The sequence below is a fragment of the Bufo gargarizans genome, chromosome 1 (assembly GCF_014858855.1).
Source record: "Bufo gargarizans isolate SCDJY-AF-19 chromosome 1, ASM1485885v1, whole genome shotgun sequence".
Classification (NCBI taxonomy): Eukaryota; Metazoa; Chordata; class Amphibia; order Anura; family Bufonidae; genus Bufo; species Bufo gargarizans.
Window position 1 is genome coordinate 545,779,776 of NC_058080.1, and position 12,463 is coordinate 545,792,238.

At 43.6% G+C, this 12,463-nt stretch overlaps 1 protein-coding gene across 2 annotated transcripts; it reads left to right on the forward strand.

Moving 5' to 3' along the window:
- Positions 1-1,426: 1,426 nt before the first annotated feature.
- GP1BB (glycoprotein Ib platelet subunit beta) lies at positions 1,427-11,888 on the forward strand. Of its 2 annotated transcripts, none has more exons than XM_044289925.1 (2): positions 1,427-1,574; positions 10,777-11,888. In XM_044289925.1, the coding sequence occupies exon 2, from the start codon at positions 10,782-10,784 to the stop codon at positions 11,412-11,414; it is 633 nt and encodes a 210-aa protein (XP_044145860.1). In that variant the 5' UTR covers positions 1,427-1,574; positions 10,777-10,781; the 3' UTR covers positions 11,415-11,888. The 2 variants fall into 2 exon arrangements, with proteins under 2 accessions (XP_044145860.1, XP_044145867.1); XM_044289932.1 differs by lacking the exon at positions 1,427-1,574 and adding an exon at positions 4,391-4,409.
- Positions 11,889-12,463: the final 575 nt, after the last annotated feature.

Here is a 12,463-nt window from a genome sequence, read left to right on the forward strand (position 1 = left end):
CCGCAGCATGCTGCGCTTTTTGCTCCGGCCAAAAATCCTGAACACTTGCCGCAAGGCCGGATCCGGAATTAATGCCCATTGAAAGGCATTAATCCGGATCCGGCCTTAAGCTAAACGTCGTTTCGGCGCATTACCGGATCTGACGTTTAGCTTTTTCTGAATAGTTACCATGGCTGCCAGGACGCTAAAGTCCTGTTTGCCATGGTAAAGTGTAGTGAGGAGCAGTATACTTACTGTCCGTGCGGCTCCCGGGGCGTTCAGAGTGACGTCAGGGCGCCCCGCACGCATGGATGACGTGATCGCATGGATCACGTCATCCATGCGCATGGGGCGCTCTGACGTCATTCTGGAGCGCCCCAGGAGCCGCACGGACGGTAAGTATACTGCTCCCCCGCTCCCCACTACTACTATGGCAACCAGGACTTTAATAGCGTCCTGGCTGCCATAGTAACACTGAACGCATTTTGAAGACTGATCCGTCTTCAAATGCTTTCAGTTCACTTGCGTTTTTCCGGATCCGGCGTGTAATTCCGGCAAAGGGAGTACACGACGGATCCGGACAACGCAAGTGTGAAAGAGGCCTTAGTAAATGATGGGCAATTCCTTTAATTTCTTCTGTGGTGGCGGCACTGTTGGGAGATTTATCAAAACTTGTGTTAAAGGAAAAGTCGTTTAGTTGTCCATAGCAACCAATCAGATTCCAACTTTAATTTTTTAGAGCTCCTTTGGCAAATTAAAGGTAGAATCGGGTTGTTATAGGCAACTAAGCCAGTTTCCTTTACACCAGTTTGATAAATCTTCCCCTAAGGCCTCATGCACATGACTTTGTGCTGGCCGTGCCCGTATTGTGGCTGCAAACAGCAGGTCCGCTATATACATGCACCGGCCGAGTGTGCACTGTATCATGGATGTGGACCCATACACTTGAATAAGTTTGCAATCCGGGAGATATGGCGCCCTGTGGAGCGGAGCCATGATCGGAAGCCCACAGAACTACCGAGTGCTTCCGTGGGTTTTCTGTCCATGTCTCCGCACGGCAATAAAGTATTGCATACACTACATTTTTGCGGTGCAAACCATCGGATGCAGATCGCGGACCCCATTGAAGTGATGGTCGTATGCATGAGGCCTAACTGTCAGGTTTCTCCATGGATAAAAGCTGATGGAAGGGGTCCTTGTGATCTACTTATTGTCAAGGTAGCCTTCTAACCAACTAACCATCCGATTTGTCGGCACTTTCCAAGGTACTGCCTATGTTCGTCAATGGCATATACGGTGCATACAGTATCCAACAGATAAAATATAATTTATACCAAAAATGGAGACGCTTCCTTCATTTTCAGGCCATCTCTGGTTAGCATAATCGCCTCTGCCCATTGCTGCGTAACCCACAGTGGGTGTGACCCTTGGAGGAAAGGTCTGAATGCTGTTTCCTGCCTTGGTTACTTTTGTACACTTCTCTCGTCTTATCATTCCCTGACACTTTGCTGTTATCATACAGCTTAGGTTCAGCAACGTCATCAGCCACGCAGCGACTGTGTCCCTCGGGACTGCAGAAGCCCAATAGCACAGGGGTAAGTCTACTTAATTCTTTGCCTTATTCTATTTGCGTAGTATTTCAGAAATTATACTACTAGAGACGCTAATTTATTAAGTACAAATGATAGGCACTAATAAATCCAATTACACTATTTCCTAACTTATCAGAACTAAGATGGTATGAAAATGATATGCAGTACTGAATATATGAACCACATAGAAGAATTGTACCACGTTCTATCGGATGTCACAGTACTGAGATATCTTCCCACAGCAGCATTGCCTCCATGATGTGGTTGTAGTATGGAGGCACCATACAAACCCTCCATGTGCCTGCTCAGTAAAGCTTCGTTCTATGCATGAAGCCCTAGGGTAATATTTGTTCACAGAACTTTTTTTTAAAAAGCTTGCACTTGTCAAGTATGAATGTATGTTTGATATATGGTTGTGAATTGTATCCCTGACTTGTCAAGGTAATTGCTAGTTGTTTCATTTGCTCTTCCTTCACTGAGAAATTACATACTGTACATATATATACAATTCGGCCATGGTATGTAGCCACCATAAACAGTACTTTACATAAAACCAACAGTTCCACAGTGTTCTTCTCTTCTGTACTGTTAGAAAACTGAAAACAGCCAAAGCCAAATACCACATGCGTTTTTTTGTGGTCCTGCTGGATATATTTTTTATTTTTTACGGGGATACTTTTTTTCCTGGGTCTGCATAAAAAATAAAGGCATAGATCAAAAGTGGTTTCATTTCATTTAGAGACGTGAGAAATTTATGACTGCATTTGATTACGTTTGTTACAACATTCGTTAAAGCATACCTCTGGTTATAATACAACTTTCCATAAATTAACAGTGCAGGTGAATATCAGAAACTTTGTAGTATATTTTGTTAAAAACGCTTCTATCTGCTTTAATTAGGCTTATTTTCTCTTTATTGCTTTTAACAATAAAGAGGTTATCCCATCTTAGACAATGGCATATCGCTAGGATATGCCCCCATTGTCTGATAGGTGTGGGTCCCACCTCTGGGACCCGCACCTACAAGGAGAACGGCTCGGCTATTTCCGTCGGCCCCATAGAAATGAATGGGCACGCATGCGCGGTGCGCTCCCATTCACTTCAATGAGAGAGGCGGGGAGCTGCGCCTGGTGGTGGACGGACCCTGGGAAACCCGGGGTCCTCCAGCCACAACTCTCCCCGGCTCCATTCTCCTTGTAGGTGCGGGTCCAAGAGGTCCTAGCGATATGCCCCCATTGTCTAAGATGGGATAACCCCTTTAAGGTCTATGGAGAAAGGGGGGAGGCTGCTGGATGGGAAACACTAACTACAGCTTCTTAGTTCTAGACTTAGGCTACTTTCACACTAGCGTTTTAGTTTTCCGTTATTGGGATCCGTCATAGGCGCTCAATACTGGAAAAGAACGCTACAGTTTTGTCCCCATTCGTTGTTTATGGGGACAAAACTAAACTGAACAGAACGGAGTGCTCAAAAATGCATTCCGTTCCATTTAGTTGCGTTCCCATACCGGAACATGTAGTTTGCTTTCCGTCCTGGGATGCGGAGAAAGACGGATCCGCCATGACCCCCAATGCAAGTCAATGGGGACGGATCCATTTTCTCTGCCACAATCTGCCACAATAGAAAACGGATCCATCCCCTATTGAATGTCTTGGGTATGTTACAGATAATACATAACGGCAGATGCAGATGGTTGTATTATCAGTAATTGAAGCTTTTTTGCTGAACCCTGCAGGAGCCAGTAAAAAAGCTAGTGTGAAAGTAGCCTTAGCACTGACTTACATGCATTAAAGCGTACCTCCAGTTATGATACAACTGTCCATAAATCAATAGTGCAGGTAAATTTTAGAAACTTTCTAATATATTTTGCTAAAGAAAATATGCTTTAATTAGGCTTTTTTGCTGTTTACTGCTTTTAACATTGAGGTTCATGGAGAGACTGCTGTATAAGAGACACACAAACTACAGTTTCTTAGCTCTGCTAGACTTAGCACTGACCCTGCTATACTTAGTAGGATAAGGCTAGGTCTACACGACGACATTTGTCGCGCGACATTTTGTTGCACGGATGTTGCGCAACAATTTTTATAATGCAATCTATGGTGTCGCACTGCAACATGCTGCGACTGCGACGCAACAGTCGCAGAAAATCCATTCGAGATAGATTTTTCTACGACTGTCGCGTTGCAGTCGCAGCATGTCTCGTGTTGCAGTGCGACACCATAGACTGCCATTATAAAAATTGTTGCGCGACATTGGTGCAACAAAATGTTGCGCAACAAATGTTGCAGTGTAGTTGTGCCCTATCTGTCACGCGACAAATGTCGTTGTGTAGACCTAGCCTAAGACTCTAACACTCTTCTGGGTAAGCTAATAAATCACTAGTTCGCAGCCGTCTCTTCATCCCTTCTCTGCTCTCCATAGACTTTTGCATGTGAGGCTAGAGATGGAGATTAACCTACTAAGGCCTCATGCACACAACCGTATGTATTTTGCGGTCAGCAAAAATGGATCCACAAAAAAAACGGATGACGTCCGTGTGCATTTCGTATTTTGCAGAACGGAACATCTGGCCCCTAATAGAACAGTACTATCCTTGTTCGTAATGCGGACAATAATAGGACATGTTCTATTTTTTTGCAGAACGGAAATACAGACATACGGAAACGGAATGCACACGGAGCAACGTTTTGCGGACCTATTGAAGTTAATGTTTCCACATACGGTCTTCAAAAAAAAACCTGAACGGATACGGAAAGAAAATACGTTTGTGTGCATGAGCCCTAAGGCCTGTTCCTTGTGCAGCATAACTAACTTGTTACTTTATTCTCTGGGTTGGTAAGATTACAAGGATGCCAAATCTGTCTACGCTGCTCAAAGAATTAAGTAAACACTAATTACACATTGGATCTCGATGAACAAAATGTTCAAGTTTCAAATATTCAGTTAAATCTTTACTGATATAACCTGTGTAATTACAGTATTTTAAAGCACAATCATGAACCATTTGAGGGATTTGATTCCAAATCTCCCCGAAAATCAAAGTAAAAAATTCTAATTTACACAGTCAATTTGTGTGAATTTCATCCTAGCAGTTCATAATGTGACTTAGTAGTGTGTATGGCCCAATTTGCCTGTGTGCATTCCCTACAATGCCTGGGCATGCCCCTGATGAGACTACAGATGAGGAATCTCCTCCCAGACCTTGATCAGGGCATCAGTGAGCTCCTGGAGAGTCTGTGGTGCTCGTTGGTCGGTTGGAAGCACAGATATAGAATGTCCCAGAGGTTGTCAAAAAGATTCAGGTCTGGGAAACATGAGGGCCATGGAAGGAACATGGAAGTTTGTGCAACTCTCCAAGGATATGCCTCTCTAGACCATCACTGACCCACCACCAAACTGGTCATGCTGGTTGACATTGCAGGCAGCATAACATTCACTATGGCGTCGCCAGATACTGTCACATGCTCAATGGGAACCTGCTATCATCTGTAAAGAGAAGGGGGTGCCAATGGTGGGCCTGCTAATTCTAGTGTTGTCTGGTGAATGCCAATCGAGCTGCATGGTGCTGAGCTGTGAGCACCCATCCCACTAGAGTACATCCAGGTCTCATGTCACTCCCATGAAGTCTGTTTTTAACAGTTTGGTCAGAAACACGCAGACCAGTAGCCTGTTGGAGGTGATTTTGAAGGGCTTTGGCAGTGCTCCTCTTGTCGCTGTCGACAGGAATAATTTTTCTGTCATACATAACGGAAAAAAAAACATTTGTGCCCATAGAAATGTACAGTATTAGGACAGAGCAAAACGACTTAAAGTCTTCCGTTTTGTATTCCATCCTAAAATTCCATTATATTCTGTTATAACCCTGTTATAACGGAACAGTATAACGAAGGTACTAGCGCTGATGCGATCCCGCCCCAACCGATAAGTTGAGGTGTAGCGGCTATGTAAATGAGCAGTTGGTAAATTCTGCAACATAATCTTAAAAGCATACAGTATTTCTGCCAAAACAAAGAAAACGGAACAGCACCCAGAGGACCGTCCTAACCTTCTCTTATTTCATTTAAACAATTTAGAATTTTGATAATAGTGGCTCTTTGAGCTCAGTGTTTCATGTGCATGACTAGATTACTCCCACAGTAAATACATTCCTTGCTACAGACTTGTGAATAATACAGACCCAAAAACCTACTAAATAATTACAGACCCGACGTCAGACCCCCTAAAGAAATACAGATCACAGACCAGACCTCAATAAATTCAGACCCCAGGATACAGACCCCTGAGTAAATATATACCCTGGACTAAAATGTAGACCCCAGACTCTAAATAAAGAGAGACCCCAATATAAATACATACTTCTGACCAGACTCCAGAATACAGACAGGTTTCAGATCAGACCCCCCCAAAAAAAAAAAAAACATTAAAATAACTGCAGATTCCTAAATAAAAACACAGATACCAGACCTAAACAAATACACACCCTAGGCTACATCTCCTACAAACAGACCCCCTAAACAAATACAGAGCCCAGGCACTTACAAGGCGGCTTATACTCTGTGTAGCTTAACAGCTTCTCTCACTGGCTTGAGGACCGGACGTGGTCGAGACTAGAATGGAGTAGTTGAAAGGAGGTCCTGCTTTCGGAGTGAGTAATGTAGCCTGTTTCGTGAAGAGCAGTCTAGAATAGAGTGGGTAAAAGGAGGTCCTCCATATGGAGTCAGCAATCTAGGCTGAAGCCTAACCTTAAGGCCTCCTGCACAGTATTTTTTAACGTCCCGCAAAACGTGGTTCCGTTGTACCGTGATCCGTGCCCGTTTTTTCTTCTGTGATTTTTGGAGGATCCACGGACATAAAAAAAAAAAATCTATGTCAAGTTTGCCATTGAAATGTTAGGAAAAAACGGACACGGATCACGGACACGGACGCGGATGACAATTTTGTGTGCATCCGTGATTTTTCACGGACCCATTGACTTGAATGGGTCCGTGAACCGTTGGCCGTGAAAAAAATAGGACAGGTCCTATTTTTTTCACGGCCAGGAAACACGGATCATGGATGTGGCTGCCAAATGGTGCAGTTTCCGATTTTTCCACAGACCCATTGAAAGTCAATGGGACCGCAGAAAAACACGTTAAACGGGACAACGGCCACGGGTGCACACAACGGTCGTGTGCAGGAGGCCTAACCCCTTAACCTTAATCCAGTAACCCTAAACCCCAAACCACTAACCTTAATCCCAAACCCGAAGCCACTAACCCAAACCCTAAATCTTAACCCCACATAGCAGCATTCAGGCTAAATAAAGCTCTTACATTCTTTACCCATATAGACTAGAGCCGAATGACCATAGATCACATCAGGGGCGGACCCAGACAGCAGAGGGTCCCTGTGCAAAGAATGTGCCTGGGCCCCCCCCAAGCCGAATTCTCAACCTAACCTATTCCGTCTTAACATTACATACAGCAAAACAAAACATACAGGATAAGGCTACTTTCATACCTGCAGCACTACGATCCGGCCACCTGATCCGGCAAAGAATGCAAGGAATTGACCATACACAAACCGCAGTATGCAGCGCTTTGTGTCCAGAAGATTCCCAGCATTTTTGCTAGATTGTGGCTGGATCTGTGCCGGACCCCATTATAGTTAATGAGGCCGGCAGGCATTCCGTCTACATCCAGCAGTGCTGAATCCGGTGAATTCCGGCAGGCTGTTCTCAGCTGTCGTCGTGTATCCCTAGCCTTATCCCTAGACTATCATTATAAAAAATTTCGCACAACATTAGTGCAACATTAATGTCGCATGACACATGTTGCAGTGTAGTTGTGCCGTATGTCGCGCAACATTGAGGTGACAAAATGTCATTGTGTATCCCTAGCCTTGTTCTTCATTTACATGCACATGTACTTACCAGTTAATCCCCCATTTTAAGTGCTGCCCCTCTAGCCCTCACATGGTTGCAGTGGTCATATAGCTGTATACCTCTGTGAGTCTGTGTTGCAGTACTTTGTGCTACATTTATTAAATGTCACAAGTTGTTTGATAAATTTGGCTTGTCCTTAAACCTAAGGCCCCTTGCAGACGAGCGAGTATTCCACACGGGTGCAATGCGTGATGCGAACACATTGTGCCTGCACGGAATCCGGACCCATTCATTTCAATGGGGCTGTGAACATGTGCATTGGTTTTCACGCATCACTTGTGCATTGCGTGAAAATCGCAGCATGTTCTATATTCTGCGATTTTCATGCAACGCTGGCCCCATAGAAGTGAATGGAGCTGCGTGAAAATCGCATTGCATCCACAAGCATGTGCGGATGCGATGCGTTTTTCATGGATGTTTGCTAAGAGATGTTGTTTGTATACATTGAGTTTTTTATCACGTGTGCAAAACACATCAAAACGCATTGCACCCGCACGATAAAAACTGAACAACTAAACGCGATCGCAGGCAAAACTGAATGACTTTGCCTGCGAAATCACGCATTTTTCACTGAACGCATTCGCAATGCATCTGGACACGCTTGTCTGCAAGGGGCCTAATACGTCATGCACACGTTCGTGGAACACGGACCGTGAGGTACCGTCCTGGATTCCTGCTGAGTGCAGGAGCGCATGGCGTCATTGGTTGCTATGACACCGTGCGGCTTCGTGCCGCCGCTGCTGTACAGTAATACACTCGTATAGATCATAAGAGTGTATTACTGTACAGCAGCGGTGGCACGAAGCGCACGGCGTCATAGCAACCAATGACGCCATGCGCTCCTACACTCAGCATGAGGCTTTATTTGCAACTTTTTTGAAAAGTGGCAATGACAAACCTGGAGCGAAACTCCTTAACATAGCTAACCACACCCATTTTCCACCCATATTACAAAACTGGAGTGAGTGGTGTAAAAATGTAAAGTCACAAATTTTTGTGCAAGTGAGTGTAAAAAGTCGCAAATTTTTTCTAGCAATCCCTTACATTTTGCCCAAATGAGTGCAAAAAAGTTGCAAAAGCCCTATTTTGTGACTTTTTTTATGCTAGAATTCTGGAGTTAAGGTATGATAAATAAGGGCCTTATTGTCTTTGGACCCTTTTTATATTTCAATCTTTTTATTGTATTTTCAGTACATAAAAGATAAACATATTTTCGTGGACGCAGCCACGTTTATAGATGCACACATTGTGTTTTGCATCAACAACAACCCATGTCTTCTTCATGGGTAAAGGGTAACACTCTATTATATGTTTCTCTTTCTCTGTTCTTGGATACCAGGGCATCTGCATTGATGCTGCCAATCCTGGCACCCTTACAAGTATCAGTAAAGGCGAGCTGTCTATCTAACAAGAACAAACTATGGACCCTTTTTAAATAACTTGGACAACTCCTTTAACCCCTTGAGCCCCGGATGATTTTTCATTTATGTATTTTTGTTTTTTCACTTCCTGCCATAATGTTTTTATTTGTCTGATCAAATAGCTGCATGAGAGCTTGTTTTTTGCAGCACAAGTTGTACTTTCTAAAGACACCATTAACTGTTGGATACCAGGTAAATGAAAGCTGGAATAAAAAAATTCCAAATGGGATGAAATTGAAAAAAAAATAGCAATTTTGCATTATGCAGTAAACTTGACCTGTGACCTTCATTCTTGTGTTTCAATACTGGGGGGGAAAAAACTGGAATTTTTTTTATTTATTTTGTTTTCTTTGCCATTTTCTGAACCCCACAATCTACAAGGTTGCCTGAGGGCAAAATTTTTGCAGAACGATCTGTAGTTTCTATTGATACAATTTTGGAGTGTGTTTGATTTTTTGATCACCTTTTGTTCCATTTATTTTGGGAACTGAAGCAATGAAAAAATGGTGGGTGCCTCGGCCATTTTTTATTTTTTTTTCCATTACGGCGTTCACCATACGGGATAAATAAATATATATTTTAATAGTTTGGGCATTTTGGGAAGTGGCGATGCCTATGATGTTTGTCGTTAATTGTTTATTTTTTATTTAAAGGGAACCTGCCACCTCCAAAAACCAACCCAAGCGGCCAGCAGTACCTGCGTGTAGCGAGCAGCCCGTTTCTGATGATGCCCTTCTTCCTGAAGTCAGATTCAGCAAAAGTCCTGAAAACGTTGTTTTATCCCCTGCCCGGCGCGCTTCTCCACGCATGCTTTAAGTCAAGCAGGCAGCGGCCTCCCTGCTTCAAGTCACGATAACCACGCTCCCTTCGCTGTGACTGACAGCGCTTATGCAGGGAGTTCGGCAAAGCCAGCCGAACAGCCAGCTGTCAGTCACAGCGAAGGGGCAGGGAAGTAGGCGTGAATACCGTGACTTGAAGCAAGGAGGCCGCTGCATGGGTGGAGGAGCATGCCGTTAGGGGATAAAACAACATTTTCAGTGTAATCAGAAACACACTACTGGCTACACGCAGGTACTTCTGGTGGCTTGGGATGGTTTTGGGAGGTGACAGGTTCCCTTTAATTCTAAGGAAAGGTTGGTGATTTAAATTCTTAGATTTTTTTATATTTTTTAAAAACGTTATTTTCTTTTTTCTAGCCCCCCCCCCCCCCCCCCCCCATGAATTAGCACTGCATTGTAAGCCCTATTTGCTGTTATCCTATGGGGCCCTGCCACCTGCAGGCCTCTGTAGGAAGCACAGTTTTGATACACTGTTTCTTCAGAGAGTGAGCATCCGAGCATCGTCGGAGGAGAGAGCCATTCCAGGTCTGGGTTTTCAGTGATCAGATGCTGTGGTGACATCAACATTATCACAAATCCCAGACATTACCCTTGGGTCTCTGTGCTCACGAACAGCCATCATGTTCAAAGTGACGACTTCTGCCGTACATATATGACACTGGTTATCAAAGGGTTTTGCTATAGGCCTGATTTTCCGTTTTGTTAAAGCTGACCATATACGTTAGACAGCTGTCAGGGGAGAGGGGAGTAAGCTGCTGCCAAACACCTAAAGTGGGAGCTTTTCTCTCATGAGAACAAAACACTGGGCATGCTGAATTTCAATGTGCTCAATCTTTCATTCCCCCAACATCGTCCGTTGGGGGAGAGTAGAGACATCCCCATACACACTAGATCATTGGCCAATCCTGCCAAAAACATAAACAAAGAATAATGTGACTACAATCATCTATTTTACTACTTATTTTATTTATATTGGAATTTTTTTAACTATCATTAACCCAAACCTTATATTATTTCAGGTGAGATGATGATGAGGAGGATGCATTGGTTCTGGCTGTTACCCCTGCTGGTCTCTTTACTTCCAGTGGTCACTGGATGTCCGTCTCCTTGTAGCTGTTCCTCTGGAATCGTGGACTGCAGCTATAAAGACCTTACTAGTACTTCTTTGCCGTCCTCTTTTCCCACTTCCACCCAGGTGATCCGTTTGGACCAAAACAACCTATTGTTTATTCCTAATGGTCTTCTGGACCACCTTCCAAATCTGCGTGAGGTCTATCTCGAGCATAACCCTTGGCACTGTGACTGTGACATCCTTTACCTGCGTAGCTGGCTGCAAGGCCAGCAGAAGAAAAGTCTGTACCGGGGTGTGACTTGTGCATCTCCCGAGCCCCTGGAAGGGAGAGTTATCATGTACTTAACAGAGGATGAACTGGTGACCACCTGTCAATATTGGTACTGCAACCTTGCTCTGATCTCCCAGCTCTGCCTCTTTATCTTCATTGTAGTACAAGGCATTCTGTTAATCTTCATCATTCTCTCTTTGCGTCGTTTCCAGAAGATTGCTAGGGAAGCAAAGCGCACAGCCAAAGAACTGCACCAGAGCAATGAAACCTACACGTATGACAACATCCCACTGCGCAACTATGACAGAACATGAGGAATAAATCATTACACATACAATATGAAGTACAGTATATCTCTCCTTTAGTTCAGCACCTGATGACCTGGACATTGAATGATCCCCTTTAGGAAGTAAAGTTGGATGTCTGTTGAGGACTGAAAGTGAGAAAAATGTAATTGAATCTGCTAAGAAAGACCTGCTGGGGACTTCTCGAAGGAGAACTAATAACGGATTGTGAATTGATTTAATATTAATCCAATATAATCTACTAATTAGGTACCTAGTTAAGGGATTGGCAACCAAACCCTCAGTCATTTAAACTAAGGGCCAGCCACCCCACCACTGTTATTAAAGGTTCAGTGCTTTGCGCCACAGTGACATACCAGCAAAATATGGCCTGCGTGCCATTTCTGGGTTGCCAACCCCTGACCTACATCATATACAGGTGCAAAATTATAGGACTTTAACTGTATGAAGAAACATTATATATGGTTATAGAAGTACATGTGACTATAAGGGTCCATTCACACGTCCGTTGTTTCTTTCCTGATCTATTCCGTTTTTTGCGGAACAGATCAGGACCAGTTCTGGACCCATTCATTTTCAATGGGTCCTGAAAAAAATCGGACAACACAATGTGTGCTGTCCGTTTCCGTTCCGCATGTCCGATTAAATATAAAACTTGTCCTATTCTTTTCCGCAAAAATCGGATCCTGGTACAATACAAAGTCAATAGTTCCGCAAAAAACGGATGACATTCGTATGTCATTACGTATGTCATCCGTTTTAAGCGGAATCCTGTTCCTGGAAATTAAATCCTGCAAACAGAAATCACTTATTCACTTTTTTTATTTATTTTTATTTTTCAAAGAAATCCAAACAACTTTATTTGCTTTGTGAAATTTATAGATGTTTCCGTTTTTTGCGGATCCGCAAAAAACGGATGACATACTGATGACATACGGAAACATTTTCAGGAACAACGCATCCGCAAAAAACGGACCGAAATTCGGGATATAGAAAAATACTGACGTGTGAATGTAGCCTTTGGGGTTGTCTCACTTCAGCAAACAGCATTTATTATA

Excerpts from the sequence above, each read along its gene's own strand:
- GP1BB (XM_044289925.1), top strand. The coding sequence starts at position 10,782 with ATGATGATGAGGAGGATGCATTGGTTCTGGCTGTTACCCCTGCTGGTC.